Source organism: Scatophagus argus, chromosome 15 (assembly GCF_020382885.2).
Source record: "Scatophagus argus isolate fScaArg1 chromosome 15, fScaArg1.pri, whole genome shotgun sequence".
NCBI lineage: Eukaryota > Metazoa > Chordata > Actinopteri > Scatophagidae > Scatophagus > Scatophagus argus.
Genome location: NC_058507.1, coordinates 4416985 through 4439993, shown reverse-complemented (window position 1 = coordinate 4439993; position 23009 = coordinate 4416985). Strand labels below are relative to the sequence as shown.

General features: G+C 44.0%; 1 protein-coding gene across 6 annotated transcripts in view; it reads left to right on the top strand.

Annotated features, from left to right (window-relative positions):
- Positions 1-3861: 3861 nt before the first annotated feature.
- The window catches only part of actn1 (actinin, alpha 1), a 48709-nt gene continuing 29561 nt past the window's right edge, over positions 3862-23009 (top strand). For 4 of the 6 annotated variants that reach the window (XM_046413034.1, XM_046413032.1, XM_046413033.1 and 1 more), the window contains exon 1: positions 3862-4260. In XM_046413034.1, coding sequence (XP_046268990.1) covers positions 4153-4260 — 108 coding nt within the window. In that variant the 5' untranslated portion in view covers positions 3862-4152. Of the gene's footprint in view, positions 4261-11780; positions 12521-23009 lie in introns of those variants that run through there. The other 2 variants (XM_046413031.1, XM_046413036.1) reach the window with 2 other exon arrangements.

Here is a 23009-nt window from a genome sequence, read left to right as displayed (position 1 = left end):
ACATTATTCTTCCTTGTCACAACCCTGTGCCTACATTACCCACAATGCAACCTTAATGGTAACAGGGTCTGTCAGAGATTCAGGAATTATATGCTTCTAGCCTCAATCGGAAGTGAGGAGCAGCTTACAGAAATCTGGAAAACTCTTTTTATCTCTATGCTACCATATGTTTTTTGTTGTTGTTGTTGTTTTTTGTTTCGTTCTGTTTTGTTTTTTTAACTTGTAGTTTTCAGTCCCAATTGGTGCTGACTCAAGTGACATCACTTGAGACAAAGATTCCAGTTCCAAACAGCTCCCTCTAGAGCCACCAAAGGCTTTATAAAACAGTTTTCTCACATGCAGTTTTACTCCAAAAGACCCGTAAACTGACTTTTAATGTGCTACCCACTGCTTGCATTAAATTCCACAAGAGCAGGACTCTCCATTTAGACTGAGTCCTGACACCGTTTATCCCGTGCCTACAGTATGTTCCCTTTAGACCCAGATGGTGTTTTTGCTCAAGTTGTTTGACCACAAACCCAAACACATGTACAAGTCAATGGGATTATCATGGCTCTTCTGCTATATCCCATACATGGTTTAGCAAAGACAGCTATTTAAGAAATCTCCTCCCAACATGACTGGAATACCTTGGGACTTTGCCAGAGACCAGACAGCCAAATGCACCAGTTCTTCACATGACCTGTGTGCCTCAGACAGCAGGCTTGAGCTCCTTTGCACTGCTAGCTCTTCACAAGATATTCTGGGATACTGCTGAATAGCATTATGTTGACGTCAAGTAGCTGGATCGGATGAAATTTCTCCAGTCTGCCTGAACCACACTGTGCAGTCTGGAGTGTGCCACCAGAATAATTATACACATTTCAGTGGTTAATTATAATGAGTTAACTGATGCGTTTAATAAGCCATCATTTGCCGTGATGAGGGGAAGAGCCTCCTTTGTCAGCTGGACAATTAGAGCTCCTGTTGCTGCTGTGTGGCTTGGACCTCTTCTGATTTTTAGTGTGGTGTACTAGCTGTGTGATTAAATGACACAGTGGATATAATGAAATGAAGCTCATTAGCAAATTAAAGACAAAAGTAACAAATGAAAACATTTTCAGCCAAACTAAAAGCACAGTAAAAGGGATGACTGTCAATTGGTCCTTTGATTGGTGCTGATGAAAATATCTGCAAAGACATTCATGGTTCTCATTGGATGAAGCCAGCTGACTCTGTGATCACCTGACTTTATATTTGGCGCCACTATCATCTTACCATTTGTGCTTTTTAATGAAAAGTTTAAACATTCATGTTTCCCTCAGGATGAATTTTAATACATTTCTCAAAGAAGTAGTAGGTTCACATCTTGTCTGCTCAAGTTTCTTGTCCATGAGTATACATGTACATATACATGTTTCCTATACCATTATACCATTACGCGAACTAGACACAAGATTGTGTCATTGTGAGTATGTTAGTATGCTAAGCTAAGCTGGTTAACACGGTGACCATTACAACAGCTAAACACCAGCATGCTAGCATTTTTAGTGTGGTCATATTAGCTGATTTGCATTTATCTCAATAGACTTGAAGTCTTGTTTGTATGTATTTTTGGTAAATTACTACAAAAACATGTGGCAGTGATGTAATCTTGAATTTGATTTAGAAATATCAGTTCTAAATCACAACTCTATCAGTTCTCTGAAAAATCTGAATGTTTCTGTTGTGAGCATGTTAGCTTACTGGCATTAGCATTTAGCTCTAAAGACCACTGTGCATTAGTAAAGGCCGTAGACTCACATTTCTTACATCTCAGTTAGACACCAAAGGGCTGTTTTCTCATTATTTGCTGAAAGCGCAAAGTTTCTTTGTCTAACTGAAAAGTTAGTTGCGGGAAACTGGAGTAGGAGACTGCTTGTGTCTAGCAGTTAAACTTGTGCAATGAAAAATAAGTGCATATTCATTTGTAATGAGGGGGTTTTTAATGCGGTAATTATACTTTAATTCTGAGAAAATAGAAACATCAGACACATTAAATAAAACTCGGAGGGGATCTTAAATGAGATACTTTGTTTTTCAAGTGACTGTGGGTTCATTAGCTAATGGAAACGTGTGTATAAGCAGACTCGTCTCGGCTGCTTTTGGTTTTGTTCTACTACGGTGCTTCGTTACCGCCGGGCTGCACAGGAGCCACAGGCCGCTTCCTTTAATCGGAGAGCAGGCAGCGAGCTGGCAGCCCGCTCCTGTCCGTGACATCACTTACCCTTGGAAGTTTGTCCATATAAGGAAGAGCGCTCCACTTTCCCCTGGCCGTCCGGGCTATCCCGTGTCGGCATCTTTCCTGCCCTGTTCGTGTAGCTGTGTGTGTGTGTGTGTGTGTGTGTGTGTGTGACAGAGAGACACGGGGAGGGAAGGGTTTACCTTACAAGGCACACAGACCTGGCCTTCGCTCCTCTTGTTTACACGGGCTGCGTCGTGACTCACCTTTCTTTTCTGAATGACTAGAAGTCTGTTGCGCTCAGTTGCACAGACTACTGTGAACTGGGCCTGTTTGCCAATGGTGGAACGAGTACCAAAATCCTTTACTTAAGTACAAGTACAAATAACACACTGTGAAAATACTGCAAGTAGCCCACAAGCCCTGCATTCAAAAACTAAAGTAGAAGTATGTTAAGTCCACCCATCCGTCTCTGTCTGTGTATTATGATGTATTGTTATGGGCATTAGTGTGTATGTTGTTTTTGCCAGCTGGAGCTGTTCAAGATTGAGCCCATTTCATGCATACCTTTTCTATAGGCATGATGTATTTGTACTACATCATCTGTTAAGTGCTATCACGTGAGCGTCACGTCACAATGTAGCCTATCAAATTTCCAGGTCAAAACTGTCGTGAGCTCAGAAAAGCCCAGTTTTCACAAGCTACCCAGGGGATCAAGTGTGTAAAGTTAATTAGCATCGTTTAATAGCTGTAACATTAAGGTGATGCTTACACATTAATCACTAATTAAAATCAACTGATAATCATTATGTTGAAATAGTCCGTTCTGCATAATTACCCTTTGGCTCTTTGAGTGTATTTTTATTTTATTTATCCTTACTCCACTGCATTCAAATTAGCTCCACTTAGATCAGGTCCAATATGCTGTTTACATGTTATGCAGCTGTAATATTCCAATAGTTTAGGTATTATCAGCAAATGTAGCTTTGAATGTACTTTTACTTTTGAGTACATTTGTGCTGGTTTAAAAAAATCATTCAGATCTTTCAAATGTCAAAATACTCCTCCTCCACCCAAAGCAGAAGTGCTGACGTATATTAGCATCAAAATATACTTTAAGTATAAAAAGTAAAAATACTCAACACAACACCTATTCGATCACTTAAAGACCTAGTTACTTTGCACATTTGTTAAAAATCTGCACCTGATAATTTTACTTAAGCACAGTACTTGAGTAAATGTACATCACCGGGTACTGCTTGTAATTTTACTAACATTACTCATGTAAAGGGTTAAACAGTGGCTTTAACAGGGTCTTTAATCATTGCTTAGAAACTCGACAAATATTAACAAAACTGCTTCATCAGCAGTAGTTTAAATAATAAACAGTTTCCGGTTGTAGAGCTTTAGTTACCCCGTGTGAAGTAACGCGTTTCAACGTGAAGTATCCTGGCAGTCCAGCAGTTAGATGTTTGGATCAACCTATGCAGTCAACCTTGGATATAAAGCCTCCGCACAGACAGCCCCACCAGCCAATCCGCTTTCAGGGGGCGGGTCCTGTGAGCCCGGAGGCGTCCAATCACATCCCTCGGTCGGCTATCGATTCAATTTGTCTGAGGCAAAGTTTTTGCGTCTGTCGTTCCTCGCCACTGGACCTGCCTACCGCTGCGTGCTCCTGCTGGGCAAAAACTAGAGCAGATAGGGAGAGAAAAGAGGCAGAGTTGGAGGGGAAAGAGAGAGACAGAGAGAGAGAGAGAGCGAGAGACAGGCAGACAGACAGGCAGAGGGAAGCAAGCCGGGGGTGGACCGTTAATTTCATCCACACACCGTCTTGAATGCGTGGCGGAGAGTAGACCGAGCTAATATTCTGCTGTAAAACATCACCTCGCCGAGGACCGGGGGACACACGAGAGAAGCAGAGAGCGTCCATATCCACACAGCTTTACAGATACATGTATAATATGGAACAGTATGATGGAGAAGATGACTATATGCACCAAGAAGATGACTGGGATCGGGATCTCCTCCTGGATCCTGCATGGGAGAAGCAGCAGAGAAAGGTGAGACTGACTTCCTTCTACCTCCGGTGTAAAGGTGCGGAAGTGGGGTTGTTGCGTGTGATGATTATGATGATAATAATCATCATAATTCTCACACGTTAATTAGGATGTCTGCTGCGTGTGTTTGACTACAGAGTGTGGCGGCCGACTGGCAGCTGTTTAATTACTGGGCTCATTGTCGCTTTGGTAATCACCTGTGCGCCCTCCTCGGCTACTTTTATCACGAGCCCGATCCTGCTCCAAAACTTTTCTCGCCTCCTGATCTCGCAGCACACTCGGGCTTATCCTGTACGGCGCTATGAAATGTCCCGTAGCGGCACTTAAATGCAGGAGGCCCACCCTTTATCTGTGCAGCAGGAGGAAAAGAGTAGAAGCAGGGCGGGGGTGTGTGCAAAGGGAGTAGAGAAACAAAAACCGGACTGGTCGCCCACCTTTCCAGCGCAACAGATGTCAGCCATGCGCTTGACTGCATATGGTGTGTGACTGGCCCCTCCTGTCATCTGGCTTATGATGCGACGTGGATTAGGCCATACTTAACAACCGGGGGATGATGAAGCGTGTGTGTGTGTTTGGGTGTGTGAGGAGGAGGGTAACCCCACCATAACTCAACTCGCGCCTCCTTTATGAGGTGTTTGCCGAATTCACGCCCGGGTTCTGCGTGTTACAGCGCAATTCAGGCTTTTGGGGGCAAATAAATAGATTTTGCATTTGTTTTAGAGGTTGTTCGCTGTATTAAATGGACAGTCTGGAAGTTAAGGGTTTTTTTCACCCTTTAAAAGTCAGGATACGCTACTGCTTCCCCCTTACCCCTTGGTTGAATATGAGCTCCTTAACGCGGCGCGCACACGGGTCACCTTTAATAAGTAAGACTTCCATATGTTGTCTTAACAAGCTCAAATCATCTACACGCGTCTAACAGCTGCAGCTCCGCTTCCAGACTGAGTATGAATGGTCTGTTTCGAGAAGAAGGGGTGTTAACTTTTTTTTCCTCCGCTCCCCATACTTTTCCTGCGCTTTGAAAAGCGAGGAAGAAAGGCGCTGTGGAATCTGAGTAAGCGCTGCGGTTTGGGCTGGGCTTGCATGGAGCAAGCGTGCCCAAAAATGGTAATAATCGGCCCCTCTCGCTGCCGTTGGAAAACTTTTTCCCCAAGTTTCTTTCTTGCACTGCGAGGCTGTCGGCTTCTAGTTTCCTGGATTATGTCATCGACAGGCTGCTACCGGTTGAAAGCGAATTAGAGGAAGTCAAGAGGAGGTATGAGGGAGCTGATTGTCAGGTGTGAACGACCGTCAGGGATTCGTCAGGACTTCAGGAGGACTTCATCTCCTGCGTCTGTTGTGCTTTTCCAGTAACGAAAACGCAATCATGCAATAAAAAGAAAGTTAGCACAGGCCTGCAGGAAGCAGGAACACCTTCACAGTTCAGCCGCCTGACACATCTCCTCCATTTTGGATCACAGACCTGAAGGAGTCCATCATGGTGAAATACTTTTCCCCTGATGGCTCGTACGGTTCTGCTCCTGCACGACCATCAGTGAGCCAGTCATCCTGCAGAGTGCAGGAGTGTTTTATTCATCTGTTCCTCTCCACAGAGAGCAGCGATAAGTGGACATGTTGGGATCCGACTACACACAATTACAGGCTGAATGGGAAGCCTCCTGTTCCCGGCCACAGGGCTGAGTGTAGTTTACTGTCACACACACATTTAGCCATATGTTTGCACACACACACACCCTCCAGGCTTCAGCAGTCAGCTCTGGTGCTGATGAACAGATAGTCTAGAAGGCCCTCATGTTTACTGATTGTTTCCTATCAAATTCTGACTCTTTTTTGTATTGAAGCGATTCAGCCAACATCTTGGAGGTGCTTCCTTAGCCCTCAAAGTAGATGTTAGCTGGTTTATTCAAACAGACGTCAAGCGTTGAAAACATACAAACAGGCACAGAATAAAGACAGCAGCAAAACATACAAGAAAAACAAAAGGTAATTATTGACAGTTGGCCATTTGCATGGTTTTGCTTAGTGCGGATTACCGATAGAAGTCAACAACCATGTGAATTAGTTATAATAGCTCACAACTGTTCAGCGTTCCTCCCCATGTGTTTCTTTACTTCCCTTATAGCCTGAAGATCATTCGTTTGTTTGTTTGTCAGTTGGTGATAATCGGATGGCAAATATTTTACCACAGTAATCCTGCTTGGGTCTCAGAGACAAGGAAGAGTTTATTGCAGCAACAGAAGTCCGTGTTGCACAGGGAGTGCTTGAAATATTTGGAGTCCGCTGCAAGTCTTAACCTGACCTCCAAGCATAAGGGCGCTGGTATCCTCTTATCTTGGAATCTTAATGTCTGTGCAGACCCAGGTGTCTCAGGTACGCCGTGCCAGATGTTACTTAAAGCTGCAGCTCCCACATATTTTCACTCCTACAGCATAGGACTTCGGTTATGCTTTAGTATTTTTAAACAAACAAACAAAGCCACACACACGTCATTGTCGGTTTTTGAAAGTCTCAGACATTTTTTTTTCGTTGTTTTCATAGCTGGAAGGTGGAGTTCAGGTGTTAACCGTCTGCTGCTAATTTGTCCAGGTTTGTCCTTATAAGGATATAAGTTGCAGTACCTTCATTCAGGCCCTGCCTGTAAACCTCCCACTTCCCATCTTCCACATCCCAACCGCTGTGCTCACACCCACATTCCCCTGCTCAGACTGTACAAGCCAGGTCACAGATAAGATCAACTGATGCCCTGATTTGTTCACTTTTGCCAGAAAAGACCTTGAGTCTCAAATTGACAGATATGGCCCATATCTCATTTCTGAATGGATAGAAAAAGCTCAATTATGAAGTGTCTGGTGTGTCTCTTCACATAACCTTCTGACTGAGTTCATGGATTTTTCTTTTTGGAGTGTATCATGCTCTGGGCGGTCTGGCTGACAAGCAGCGGCAGCAGCAGTGTGTTGGTCAATACATTTCTGTGAATCATGACGTAGGACTCAATTAATCCACCCCGCAGGCCAGAAGGCTGTGCAGTGACTTGTCCTTTTGAGTGACAGTTAGGCAAGAAGTGCCCACTAAGTGAATCAGTCATCAGACAGACTTGTCATCACTTTACACTCCCCAGTTTGACTAATCGGCGCTCCTCGGGTGGTGCTGTCGCTGGCAGCAGGAGTCCAAACCGGGCATCCTGACCTACATCCACGGTGACTGACATTTCACTGCATCTGGAGAAAATAACAGTCTTTGTAACCGCATAAAGATTAGTCTTCATCAAGGAGGACAGTCCAACTTTAGTTTTCTGTCCTCAGAAAGTTTAACAGAAATTTAAAACTGCAGCGTCCCACAAGTGTCATGGCTCAGGAAACTGACTCAACACATGAGTGACTGTGTGACGTTTCAGGTCAAGTAAGAAGAAGACCATAAAAAGTTAAGTGTTGTGTTCCACAGCGGCAGCTGTTGGCTAGATTGCATAATAGGATGTGTAATGTCAGTTCTGGCCATCTCACAAAATACTTCCCGTCATCAGATTCCTCTGTTCCCATGATGCACCTTGCACAGCACACCGCTAACAAAAGAAGAAGAGCGTCACGGGCCGACGATGACAAAGCAGTCAATGTAAAAAGAGTGAATTCCCCCCTCTGTCTCTCTGTGTGGCAGCCGGCTCCGCTCTCTGTGCCGATAAAGGCGCTATGTGCTGAAATGTTGCTTCTTTTCACTACATTAAACATGAGTGCACTGAAGAGTGTGCCGCTTTTTGTTTTTGCAGTATTTGATAAACTGTCTGGCTGTGTCATGTGATGTTTTCCATCCTGCAGCCCCTGATTAAACTCACATGCAGTTATTATCATGGAAGTACCTAGTGCTTGTAACAGTAGTGTAATCCTCTGCGGGTCATCAGTTCAGATCCTCTGGGAAAGCTGAGAAAAGGTTTAGTGGGCCACTAACATTTTCTCTTCCCTCAAATGCTGAGAACCCCTAATAACATTTAACAGTCTTGTAATACATTAAGTATTAGAAACGGACTGTGGAAGCAGGTTTCCAGAGCTTTTAGTACAACCCAGTTGTTCAGATAAAACCGCCCTCTTTGACCTTCGGTGTTCAGCATCACTTTTTAAACAAGTTTGGGAAATTTGCTCGTTTGCACTTTTGTCGAGTTTTAGACGAGAAGGTCGAGACCAGTGTTACGTTTGCACACTAAATATGAAGACAACCAGGAGTGGGTTTGTTTAGCTGAGCATAAAGACTGCAGCCTGACTCTGCCCAAAGGTAAATAATCCACCTACCAGCACATCTCAAGTTTTTACAGAAGTCAGTGCTACTGGCTGTATAATACTGTTGCACATTATACCCCATGAAAAGAAAAACACAGCGTTTTTACACATGGATTTTTCCACAGATCAAACAAGCAAATGTGTTAGATGGTGTCCAATCTTTATGCCAAGCTAAGCTAATGACAAAGGTTTCAAACCTTTCATCTAACTCTCAGCAAGAGAGAGAATTAGCATATTTTTTAAATCAAACTGTTCCTTTTAAAAAAGGCGAGACAGAGAACCGTGTCTCCGATGCCACTTCTGTCTGACTCAAAGATGCTTCAGGGAAATGAGCAGCGGTCTGTCGTTTTCTCTGCAGGAGACGGTCAGTATCCATTTCTCAGCCACTTAGTCATCTTTCAGGGCAGCGGCTGCTGTCTGTGAAATAGTAAGAAAATTGAAAGACGTCGTAGCAGCAGTCTTGAGTACTCCTGGGTGCTGATAATCGTACGTCCGCTTGCTGTCATGGTTAACACAGCCGGGATATAAATCCCAACAGGAGCTCCCCAGTGAGCCGGTCCGGGTCACGCTGTCAGGACCCTGTCTCGTTGGTCCAGATTGATGGGATCACAGGCTGACGCCCAGCTGCGAGGACCGAGGAGCATCCAGCCATCCACTCGTCCCATAGCAGGAAGTTTTATGTGTGGGCTCAGCCTGGGGGGTGCAATTAGAGGTAGAGTCTGACTTTTTTTTTTATTATTATTCAGAAATTTTCCACTGAAGATGGAAATTGTCTGTCTGGCATTTAACTGACAGCATTATGGATGAACGCTAGCATTCAGACACTTGAAAGAACCCAGAAATATTCATGTTTTTGAAAATCTTTGGATTTGGATTTATGTGAAAAAATAATTATAGTTCAGTCATATGTAGCGGTTACAGCCATTTGCAAGATGAGTAAATTTTTGCAGTTAAATCGGTTCCTATTTGTTTCTGTCAAAAACATTAAAGCTTCTTGTCAATTCTCAACTTGATTTCCTCATTGCTTTCGCTCCAGTTGTCCCAGTTGGAAATCAAAACTGTGATTTTGCCATTCAATTCACTTCTACCTTATTCTCTTCTTCCTCCCTTTATATTTTTGCCTCTGGCTGCAAGCCGATCCCGCGTGAACACGGTCTGGGTTTGATCGAACATGTTTCATAATTAAGCGAAACATCTAGTTATCTGCTGCTAATGAGAACCTTTCAGTCAGGAGGAATCCATCTACTCTTTACAGCCTGAAGCTCCTGGGTTGATGTATGGCGTGTCAGAAGATACCGACCCTGTGTTTAATGACTCTTATATAACCCAACTTCAAGTCCCTGGGAAGGACTTTTGTTCTCCAGTGCTGTTTACTCAGGCTCTTGTTGGAGAACCAGTGGCTGTGTTTACAGGTCAATGGGACGGCACATGCAGATTGATCCTTTAGAGTTGCTTTGTTACACAGTCTTTTGAAAACCAACAAGCTAATTTGATTTTATGCAACGCTAGAAGGGCAGTTCTGTGGATAATAATGGTTGTTGGTTGGTCTGGCTATGTCTGGCTACTAGACGTTCATGGTCCCCAGAGGTTGAGTCCTGATGCCTGTGGTTGTCCGATCGTCAGGTCAAAATTACAAGACAAATTTCAATGACATCAGCCCCAGCTGCACTTTTTAGTGCTAATAAGCAAATTATGGTATGCCAACACATTAAACTGTGATGGTGAAGATGGTAAACATCAAACCTGCTAAACATCAACATGTTAGCATTGTCACTGAGATTATGTTAGCATGCTGATGTTAGCATTCAGCTCAAATCAACTCCAGTGCTAGATTCTCAGTTTTTGTTGAAAATAAAATAACCTTTAAACCTTTAATCACAATGATAGTTATCAGAAAGAAAAAACTAACAAACCACATTCCAGGCTCGCAAACATTTAGGGGTTTGATTGCAAAATTTACCTCCCATAAATGTTTGCAGGTAGTTTTCCATCTTAAGCAGTTCAGTAATCAAGTGCAGCAAGTTTCAGACATATGACACAACTTTTCTTGTTCCCTTAAATACCCCTGAATGGCATCTCCTCTGTGTTTTGATATACAGTTTTCTTTGGTCTAACACCTGTTTCAGTGCCAATGATTGAGAAAGCAGATTCCGGCTCTGTATGTCTATCGAGATACAGTTGAACATTAGCAAAACTCCTCATCCTTTCTTGGTCTGGAAACATTTTTATGCTTAAGTTGCAGTTCCTCATCCCTGAACAGTTTCTCCATTTCAGGAGGGTGAAAGCTAATTCATTCTCATCAAGCTGGACATTGCATTAGGGTTTTTTAGAAGTCACTGTTTGAAAAGTCAAATGTGAGCAATTACCAGGCTCTTATCTGAACAGCTTCCAAATGCCAGGGCCCTGATGCAAATTCTTGCATAGCTTATTTTCTCAGGCCCGGGCTCCAAATTTAGAATACAGAAATCAGCTCCAAGCTCTTGGTTATAGGTCATTAAAACAGTTTCAAGGCCAATTGTGCAATGAATTTTAACAAGTTTATCAGCGGTTTGGAGAAGTTTGACTGTTTTGCTTCATAGTTTCATAACTGACAATTCATGCGGCACAAACTGGAGTTTGTTCTATTTGCAGCTCTGCCGCAGATTTTGGACCCCCAGACCCCCGGTTTTTTGGATTCCACATCCACCAGGGGATTTGGGGTCAAGGAGCATTTCCTGTTGAGCAGAGAGTACAGAACAAAAACCTGCTCAATGCTCAACCACGTCTGGAACCATTACATACTTATGGTCACATGTCTTCAATACCGTATGATGGCGGGGGATGGGGCTAGGGGAGTTTATAGGCAACCTGTATGCATGTTTCCAAGGAATTTTCCCGCACCACATGGGAAGGATGTAGCCGGGCCTTTCCTCCGCTAATGCTATTAATCAAACCACATGCATTCTCAAGTGCATGTGCTCACTGCAAAGCTTTTCTTTGAAGCCGGGGGGCTGCTTTGTGCTTTACTACACAGGGACAGTCTATGAACATGTGAATGTATTAGCTGTAAGCCTCCTCACAGGAGCAGCTGCAGTGCGTCCCATGTAAGTGAAAGCAGCTTTGAGTAAACAGATACTGTGTGGTAAGAGCAGGCACACCTTTCCATTCAGTAGCTGTGTGGGTGGAGCTCCGGAGGGGTGGGGGAGGAGAGAGAAGAGGGAGGAAGATGGGAGGAGGCAGGGAGTGGAAGAAGAGGCTCAGACAGTGGAGCTTTCAGGTCTCTGCACAAAGAGAGCGTGTTCAAGAGGCCATCCTTTGTCGCATTTTCAACCTGGAGTCAATAATTTATCATCACGGGCCAGGAGTGCATGAGCTATCAGATGACTCTACTCTGAAGTCGCTTCAGGGCGTTTGACTCAGCCTGTCATTAACAGTGTTTGGCGAGATGCTGGAAACACACACAGTAAACTAGTCACCCAGCATTAAAGTAAGATGTCTGCACATGACATTTTCTGTATTTAAAGCAAGATTTGGGGAAATAACTTAAAATAAGAAGATACCACTCTTATATCTGTTAGATATAAGGCTGCAGGCATTTAGCTTAACTGAGCAGAAGGAAGCCCAGCAGTCGGCAAGACACCAGCATAGACTCCAGGAAGTTAGCAAAACAAGTCACTGTGCTTCAACAAACAGGCAGGCACCTATTTGGTGGATTTTACCGACTGTCGTCAGCTAGCATAGCCCGGGTGGCTGCATAAAGTAGTAAGGAAGATCTGAACACACAATGTGGAAATATACCAACTGTGAAGTTACTGTAAGTTCCTCTTTTGCCACAGGCCAAGCAACCCTACTGTCTGGTGTGCGTTCAACGCCGTGTTTTCATTTGCTCTTGATGATGTTTGATTTGTATTTTGTCTACCAGCTCCGAACTACACAGCTCTTCTCTTCTTCTGCTGTTTATCCAAAACGAGCCACCGCTGCTTCTACCGGAAACTTATCGATGTATCATTTCCCATGTGGCAAGTTTTTTTGTTTTGTTGTTTTCTTCTCAGGATGAGTGTAGTTGACTGTTGGAGCGTAGAGCTCCGAGAGCTTTAATGACACGGACTAAGTGGAGGTTAAAACACGTCAGTCAGTCAGTCATACAGAGAAAAATGAAGATTTGTAAAAATGAAAGTGACAAAAAAAGGCATCAGTTTCCTCCCTCTCTGTCTCTTTTTGCCCTCCACTATCGATGTACAATGTGACAGAGTGGGTGGTGATGGATTTAAGGGAAAAAGTTTTCTTTTCAGCCTTATCAGGAAGCCTGTCTTCGACTGCGCAGAGGGTTTGCGTCACTGTATTTGCTCTGTGTGTAATAAATGAGCAATTGCAGCTTTTGAAGAATGAAGACAGGATGTTTCTTTGGGTTTTATTTACTCTGCGGGCAATTAAATCTAATTCATACGGAGTGAAATTCAGTGCGGTGAATCAGCCTTCCTTGGTGGCCAGTGTTACAGGCAAGGAGTGAGTAATGAGTGCAGTGTTAAAGCAGCAGTGCATGGAAAGGAGATAAAAACCAATGTCCCTGTGGACTTAGAGTGATGATATTGTTGGGAATAAATCAATCCAATCAATCCATCTGTTTGTGAGTCCTTGGGAAGAGAGTGTTCTGATGAAGTCCGAAGCCAGAGGCTGTTTGTTCTGCTGCACCCCTCCACTTTTCTAAAGTGGGACAAGTATTGAACATCTGAATTTCAATCAGTTGCTGCTATTGATTGTCTAGTCCACTAGCGCTCATGGTCAGTCAGTGTTGGCTCCCTGCAGGCAAAGTTGCATAACGCGCCGATGACTCCGTGCTGTTTGCGATACAGTCGACACAATTAAATTCTGCGTCAACGGTAAACACTGACCGACATTTCATTTTCCCTGCGCTGCTTTCCTGCTGTCTTTGTTTCCCGCTTGCAGGATTAGCCTGCACGCTCCCGACGTCACTTCATCTGCGACGGTAAACAACAGCAGCCGCTGTGAAGTGCTCGCGACAGATCTCATTACAAGTTGTAACAGACACCCCCCCACTCGACAGCCCCGTCCCTGGTAACCCAGCACGAGGGGGAGAGCCGGCCTGCTGCTTGCTGGCGTGTAGTGGAGAGCCCTTGGCGAAGCGGCGGGGCAACAGAGTGGTTTGAGCTGAGTGAAGTGCTGGCAGGTGCTGTAGCTGGTGGATGGACACATACAGGGAGGGTACACCAGGAGCACAGCCAGTCAGAGCAGCTGACTGTGCTGTTCATTTGTAGCTGTGATCGTTTAGAAAATATTGAAACTCAAAGGTTGTTTTCTTCCTTTTCTTGCCCTTCATAATCACAACCTCTGTGACCTCCTGCTGATCCAGCTCAGAAAATCCAGGGGAAAACACGAATGTCCGCCTGATTTTTCCTTGTCCAACAGAAAACACAGATCTCATTTTCGTTCATATTCTGGGCCACGTTGTATTTGATGAAGCTGTTTGATGAACTATGCACCTTTGATACCCTGCAACATAGCCATAGTCTCTTGGCATGGATATTCCACTTCAGCTGTGGTGCCCCAAAACAATCCCATCACAGCAAATTAGGTGGCTGGAAACACTCAGAAGAGAAGAAGTAAAAGTCAGTGTTTTCAACATGCTGCTCCAATTACTTTCTACAATACAAAATGTGATTGATTAATTAATCACCTGCTGAGCAGAACCTCCAGCATTTCATCTCAATATTCACCTAAATGACAGTTTAAACAAATCAAATAATGAAGCCTAATACTTTTTCTTTAGCTGGTTATGTAGGAAGATATTATCCCGCCTGCAAAGCCCTGATTGGTCGACTGCAAGCGATAATACGGTCGGTGGTGAAGAGCATAGATTAGTGACTTTTTAAGGTCACAGAGCTTTTATGATACAGGTGGGGTTTTTTTTACTCGCAGGAAGTAGGAATTTGTAAAGCCACGATGTGTGTGTGTAAACTAACATGTTGGTGATGGTGTCTTATTGTGGCAAAAATGCATCTCTCTGATTGGATGTTTTATGTCAAGGTCAAAGTTGGGTTGCCACTGGAACAAAGCTGACCACAGAAATCTGTGATCGACGTTTCAGTTTGTTTTACCTGGACTATTTTCGATGCTCGTCTCTTCCTGAAAGCGTCCACCGTGTCTGGTTTACTTGCTGAACTGAAAATGTTACCACTTCTCATTTTGACTCACATGTGGAACTGATGATCAGGAAGCATCATTATTTTTGTGTGTGTGCTTCTCAGTATGATCCCATGTGTAAGCAACACTGAGGCCAAACCAACAAAAGCCCCCTGACCCCGTTTTCCAATTCAGTCTGCCCTGCCCACACATGCACACAGAGAATATGTTTTCGTTTTCGGCATATTGGGTCTGATTTGACATGCGAGGGGTCAGACATATTTTTGAGGTGTCTTTTATTTTGAAAATGTTATATAACCTGTAATGATGTGAGGTGATATCAGAAAATAATGAATAAAGTTTTGTTATCTGTAGATTAAAATGTATTGTGGGCAGATATCGAATGTTCTTTTGTTTAAATTTAATGGATATTTGTTGTGGCGTTTTATCACTTTCTTTTCCCATTGTTTAATAAACAACATGCAGCCCACGATACAGGAAGTGTTTTTGTTTTTAAACTCAACAGAAAATGTTGCCTCCGTACTCTCGATTACGTGTAGTTGTGGTGTATAGTATGTGCGACATGCACAGTGTGTACAGTGGCCTTTACAGGACACGTACAGTACAGCTGATGTGTACATGTGTTGAAAGCGTCCTTTGTTCGAGTGCAGTGTAACTCCTCCCAGCTCAGCATTTCTCTGAGTCAGGTGACGGTCAGCAGAGAAAAACGCTGGTCCGGCACAAAGCGGCACCACGACCGGGCCGCGAGCACGCTTCCCATCGCACGACCGCTACGGGCAAACCGAGCTGCAGCTGACTCATGATTACTGTGTTATGACTCGGGTGAAGTGGGCCACTGTACTTCTCATCACACTGTTTAGATTGGCATGTGACCGTTGTCAGAGAGCACAACAGCTCAGGCATGACTCAGGAGTTTTGGTTGTGCTGAGTCGCTGTGACAACAACTTTATTCCTGTGGAGCGAAAAACAAGAAGTTCCTCGTCTCTTTGTGGTGGAAAAGTGCTGATCTCCGTGTCCGTTTTAAATAAAGTTCTATTGACATTCATCGCTACTTTATGTTTTCAGCACAGGACATGGAATAAACTTTAAAATCAACACACTTCAGAATTCACTTGTAGTAAATAAAAGATAAATGTCTGACAGTAATCTACGCTGGGTTGAAAACCTTTTATTCTGTAGCTGTATATTCTGCTGCGTGCACGACCTTCAGTTCGTTTAAGTGCCTTAAAGCCGAGCTGTAGCTCCACGGACGCTCCAGCTCTGAGCTGGTGAAGCGGGCAGCGAGCACATGCTCACACGGGGCTTTTGAATGACTTGTTGCTCAGCATGGCCTCTTTGATGCCTGGGCTCTATTTGAATAGCATATGCACATGGATTTGCATCCAATTTGTGTGCTGTGATATCATCAGAAATGCTGCTTCTTCTTTGTCAACTTTTGTCATGCTCAGTGAGACGTTTGTCAGGACACGGACATATTTGGTTTTGTTCTCATCCAATGAAAAAGCCCAGTGGAAGAGATGGAATATGACATCACTCGAACGTTCCTGACTGTTTATAGATTTGAGGAAAACAAAATAAAAGTTTTGAAGTGCATAATGTAATTAGTAACTACAACGGTCAGGTAGCTGTGCAGTAATAAGCACAGTATTTTTACATGACGTGGCTGTTTTTATCAACATATCCCACTATCACAAATGCAGTTATGATGGTTACGTCCAGCAGCGGTTTTAGAGTGATTTTGGGAAAAACTACTTATGATCACTGAATTTAAGATCCAGGTGACCCGCAGAGGACGTTACACAGCGATCTCTCACCGTCACAGACGTTTTTGCGGTTGTAAACTTGTGTTTCGTGGGTGTGTGTGTGTGTGTGTGTGTCAACATGCATGTGTAAGCTGACATGTTGGATCCCAGCGAGCACTCGGGGAGCCGTGGACGTGGGTTTTAAGAGCCTCGGCCGAGCTGTTTGTTTGTGGTTTTCCAGGCTTTTGTGGTCGTCATAGCAACCGGCCAGTGTTGGGTGCTCTGCGGCATTTTCACAGACGAGTCACTCTTTGTTAAATGAACTCGGCTGCGGAAAGAGCTACTGCCACTCTTTGACTTCACATGTGCTCACACACACACACACACACACACACACCACATGAATATGCATCAGGGCTGCTTTGGGCCACAACAGAGTAAATATCAGTGGACCGATCACAATGGCTGCGATTCTTTGTCAATCTGTACTTGTTGGCCGACTCACTGCCCCATCAGCACACGGCTGAACTGCGGAGATTGTGTGTGTGTGCATGTGTGGAAGTGCACGTGCTGAAGTGTATTTGTCCTGTCAGCTACGTTATGTGTCTGCATACATGCACGAACTGTATGCAGACAGGCTGGATGTGTGTTTCTGTGTTAGCATTTTTATTTTTTGTCCGGGCTGCGTTTGCTTGCACGTACTCGCCCTCGTGCTGAAGCAGCAGCCAAGGCGACAGATAAATGTAATGGGATGACTGTGCTGAGCTGGCACTTCGCAGGAACAGCCGGTTTGAGCGCCTGGTTGGATGGATGCTGCACCTGAGGGACTGTCGCAGTCCATCATGGCTGCAGGCTTCTCTGGTGGGCCAGGAGAGGTGCTGCTGATGGACACTGAGATGCCTCGTGGAGAGGGACACACACACACACACACACACAAGTGAAGGAATGAAAAGCAGTGTTAACAGCTTCATTAATTCACCCAGTGTTTTTTGTTTTTTTCAATTGCTGCCTCATTATTGTGAATAAAATGGAAATTCTGAATCTTTTGTCTGTGGTTTTCTTCAGTTTTTCTGGGTTTTGAAAAGCCCACAAGATTGACTGCCTCTCACAACAAAGTGTAGCCACAGTGTAGAGAAAATAACCAACCTTCAGTAGTTTCTGGGTGATAAGACAGCATATGTTCATTACATAAACCTGGAAAAGCTGGCATAGAATGTACAGCTGAAATGATTAGTGGATGATCGATTAGTAGCTGTCAGCATTTTTCAAGCAAAAAAGCCAAAAATTTGCTTTTTATTCTTCATTTCATATTGTTACAAACTGAATATTCAAACCAGATGTTTTGGCTTGTCTATTTATTTATTTTTTTTGTTTTTTTTCTGATTTACATAAGCAGCATTTCTAACTATGGTCTACTTTATATTTTGCTAAAGTTTATTAGTTAACGCTGATTTAAAAAGGGTTGAAAATGTTATATATAAACTAAGGTGTCAGGCTGCGTATTGTTTTGACATCAAAACTCAAGTATCACATCGGCACCAGCATCTAAACATTTCAAACAGCCTCTTGTGAAAAACAAAAAGAACCTTTTTCACACTCAATCATCCAAATTTGTGGTTGAAACTGAGAATAAAAGAAAATAAGAGAAGTCCAGCTGTGCAACTCTTGAAGGGAAAAGAGAGAAACGAAAGAGCCACAGTCCTGGTATTAAACTGTAGAGTGGTCAGCTTCTCTGCCCATACACACACACACACACACACACACACACACACACACACACACACTGCATCCGCCAGGCAGCCTCAGCTGAACTTCTGCTGCTGTTCCTGCAGCCAGAGGAGTGTGTGTGTGTGTGTGTAGGTAGTCAGGCTGTATCTCCAGTGAGCTTTAGAGGAAGGAGACAGACAGGGATGAACGATGACCTTTGACCCTTTCAGCGCTCTCCCCTTGTTAGTTGGCGGGTCCCCAGACTTTTGTCCTTCCTGTGTTAGAGAGAGAGAGAGGGGGAGCATCTTCTGGGCTGACAGTGAGAGGGAGAGGCACATATTTCCCCTTCATCCCTCCAGCAGGTTGAGCAGCAGAAAAGGTTTGTTCCTGTCCACGGGATGGATGGATCAGTGGCACTTTTCCTGCCGCGGTGGCGTGATGTTTGCTCTTGGGGTGTAAATGTTTCCGTGTTGGGGAAATAAATCAAAAATCAAAGTTAATTACAACATGGGTATCATTTGAATTGAACCACGACAAAGTCCACCGAGGCAGGAAGCTTGAGCAATGAGCCAATTGTTTAATCAGAGCAGGTAGAGTCAGAGTCAGTCAGAACTCTTTTTGTAGGAGAGAGAGAGGCTCCCATGTTCCCAGTTCTCAGGAGTTATTACTGTTAGGAATGATGAGTATTTTTTCAGTCCTACATCTGTCTGCTGTGAGCCTCTCTACAGTCATGTTTTTGGAAAACATGGAAGTTTCTTGTGAGCAAACAGCCTGAAATGGCAGAAAATTCAATCAAGTGTAAAACCGCAGTAAGAAAACACAAAATGGACGGTGCTGGGAACGTGGTGACGCAGTGACTGCTCTCACTCTCAGCCACCAACCAGACAATAAGACAATATTTCTAATTCCAGAGCCACATATCAGTGGCTTGTCTCATGATTCGCTGCTTTCCATGCCACGTATCTCAGGACAAGGTTTTGTGAGACTGGTTGATTCGAACGTCGTCGCTGTCGAAGCCGTTTGCACAAAACGTGAGCTCTGTGCCAAATCTTTGCCTTCGTGAGCATATTCACTGATTGCTGCAATCTCATTGAAAAATGAGATTGTGTTGGAAAATGTGCAATATCACATTATGATGTAATTTTGCAGAATTTGTGCTTTTATTTCCCAATCGAAATTGCAAATATATCAGAGTTCAGTATTGCTCTTAAAATATCTGATCACGTCAACCCTTTTAGTCTGCCTGCCTGCCTGTCTGTCCGTCTAGATAGATAGATACTTTATTGATCCCGAGGGAAATTCAAGCATCCAGTAGCGCATTACAGCAGTGTAGGTTAGTCAAAAGTAAGCAAACAAACAACCAAACACGGCCCAACTGTCTGGTCTCTGGACGTATACAGCCATATACAGTTCTGTTGTCTACCATCATTCTGTCTCAGACTTTGCATCATGTCTCTGCTCTGCTGCCTCCCACTCAGCTGCTGAGATGCACTTTGTGTTTAGTTTCTCTGGCTGCCAGATGCGTGGAGCCGCAGCGCAGCAGGCTGCAGAGCATCCAGACAGCAGCTGGGGCCTGCATCCTGCTGCCCCTCCAACCTGAAGGCGCTGCTAACCTGAGTCCTTTTGTGTTTGCTGTGCCAGACTTCCATTGTCAGTTCTGGTTCATCTCTCACATCTGTTCTTTTTTTTAATTTTATTTTTATTCCATTTTTCCTTTAGAGTGGAGCCCATATGTGATATTTGTGTCAGCTGACAGCACTGTCAGAAACAATGCACACCAGAGCATCACAACTGTTTTAACACCTGCACTGTTTCAGCTTGTTTTTGTTGTTCTTTTCCTGTTTGTGGCCCAGTCAAACTGCAGCAGATGCTGAAGTTGAAGCAACTATTTTTTGGTTTTGTTTCTGTTTTCTGTTGGTCTTATAGGGCGGCCAAAACTGGAACTTAATGGTGGGCTACTAGCCAAAATTCTTTTGTGTTGTGTTGTTAAGATGCAAAAAGTCTGCTCACCGTGTTCATGGGAAATAATTAATACTTAGGGATCCTACATACTTGGCGGTTTTTACCTCACAAAATTAAAACATTTTTTTTTTCTTTTTTTTTGATTTTTGCTAAAATCATGTTGAACTTCATGGTGAGACAAGTTTGGGAGGCCTTGCCTTAAAAGATTTACTCGTCCTGATGCTTTATCACAGCTACAGTGGCAGCCTTCACTTTAAAGACAGCGGGTACAGTTTGTTTTGCGGGCACATGTGAATCCATAGACGACAGTGATTCTGTTGAAATTAATTAACTATTTCCTCCTGTAGTCCACTTCACATTTAAAACAATGTAGGACATGACGAGAGTGCAGTAATCCACACCTCTAAAATAGTCTGGAAAGTCTAAGCAGCAGAATCAAATGAGTAAAGTTCTTCCGGTCCTTCTCATTTAGCACCGATACACCCCTGAGCAAGGCATGCCTCATGCATGGCTCTCCCTTCCCACACAGCTGACCCTCCTGTGTGCCATTTTAAAGCAGAATATGCTCTCAGTGAACTTGCCTGGTTAAACGCAATGCCCTAATCCATCACACATCGGGAAGTCATCTGGGAGTCTGAGACGGAGGACGGTGCTGTAGCTGTTAGCGGCTCTGTTTTCCTGGCACCAGAAACTCTTTCCACCAGCACTTTTTGGCCCCCATGAGCCTCAGTGAGACGAAGGCGGCGCATATACATTTAACAGTGGAGAAATGACTGTCTTACCTCCCTGGGATTCACAGAGGCCCATTTTCCCCCCAGCTCATCCAGACCTTCATCCTCATTACAGCTCTAGCTGTGGGTGGTGTTACGCTTTTTATGTTGTGAATTTGATTCTAAAGACAAATGTTTTTTTCCCCCTTCTACCCTCTTCTCGGCTCCTTTCTCCTGCTTTGTTGAACCTTTTTGGAGGAGACAACGGAAAGATATTTTTCTCAAAGTTTCTGCCTGTGTCTGAGGTTTTATCGGGCCATGAGAGGCCCTCTGGTACCCTGAGCCAGAGACTCAGGCTTGAGAAACTGGCCGCCGTGTTGAAAACCGCCTTCCTGTGTCAGACCCTCTGCCAGCAATATCTGCCTTTCCTCTCTCCCCTAGACTTGTCTGCCTGCCTGTGTGTTCGGATATGGCAGGGCCTCGCGCTCATGAGCTGGCTTGTTTCAGTAAAAGGATTGTACTAATATGGAACTGGCAGAGAAGCAGGAAATATTTTCCTAACTGAGGTTGATTAATGGAGTGAGAGGGAGGGGAGAGTGGATGAGGGGAGACGAGTGAGAGGTGGGGAAAGGAACAGGAGCACTCGTACTTCTTGTCTGCTTTGCCTTACAAACACTGGAAATAGCAGTTTGACAAAACGATACCAGCTCGAGGTCTTCGTAGTGGCTTTTTCCAGAGCCTTCAGTGATATCGCATTGTCTGCAGAGGTCTTCGTCGTAACAGTTTAGGACTGAGCTTTCATGCTTAGCTAAAGCCAGTCAGGACAAGTGTCAAGGTGCTATGGATTAAATCATAGCAGCCATCTCCATTGCATAAGTTCCTTCCGTTGATGGAGATTGCGTGTGTGTCCTGGAAAAGCTATTAAGTGGACCATGGGTCAATGAACTTTCATATAAAACAGTTGGATGTTTTGCTGTGAGATGGATAGAAATCAAGACCTCTCTTATGCCTTTATGGTTAAATAAGAGACTACGGCAGCTGGTTGACGTAGACTGACATAAAAACTGTGAACAGCTTGTCTGGCTTTGTCCAAACGGGACAAAATCAACCAATCAGCACCTATAAATGTCACTAATTGACATGTTATCTCTCGTTATTTTCATTTGTGGAGTCCGTATGAACAGAAAATGGAAAAAGGTTGTGATTTTGTGCAGGTTGTGAAAACAAACAACTAAATCTTCAACAATTTTGAACTATTCCTCTGAATATATTAGTAACTGACTAATTGGTTAGGATCATTGGCCTCTCTGTGTTTTATGTTATTGTAAACTAAATGCCTCTGGTTTTGACTCATGGTCAGACAATACAAGCAATTTGAAGACATGTTATGGTCATTTTCCACTATTGTTTTGACATTTTCTAAACTCAGTGATTGACCTGTTTGTTTAAACGCAGTCGGTCGTTTATATTCGGTCTGAGTGTCCAGATTGACTGGCTTCAGGTAGTTTGCTTGCTGAGCTTTGCGTTCAGTGGTTGCCATGAGAAAAATGTTGCTATAATGACACGGACTGGCAACTTTCCCTGAAACTGATGCAGAGCAGATTCCTCCTGCTCTTGACCCCTGTTGTTTTTACAGCCTGCCTCAGTGCTGGGAGGCAGACGACAGCAGAGGAGGCCGGGGGGCTCAAAATTTACGACCCTCCAGTTCGTCCCGCAGACTCGGTCGTGCTTTCGCTTTGCTCCGTTACACGACATGTTGCACTGAAGCTGAAACAGAATGTGTGTAAGCCACAGTATCGAGGGTGATTTTCACTGGCACGTTGGCGATGAGCAGAAATTGGTCTCCGTGACTCTGGAGCAGAAGACATGTTAACAGCTTACAGAGATTCACAGCACATGCTGTACTGGCAAATTGTACAGGGACACAAGACGATAACACAGAGAACACATACGACACAGTTTATACACGTTTAAGTACTGTCGCTCTGCATATATACAACAAATAGTGTGTTGGCTGTTCAGTGGCTGTTTGTGATGTGCAACACAGTCTGGGGTCTGTTTCCGCTTTGCCTCAGTGGTTAACTGTGGTTAACTGGCCAAAGGTATAAACTGATTGAAATATTCTTCATGCAGCACAATTATGCTTGGGCTCCATTGTTGTTATTCTTGAGTTAATCCGAAACGGTGATATACGTAAACGCTTTGTGTCGGTCCCGCCATTTTGC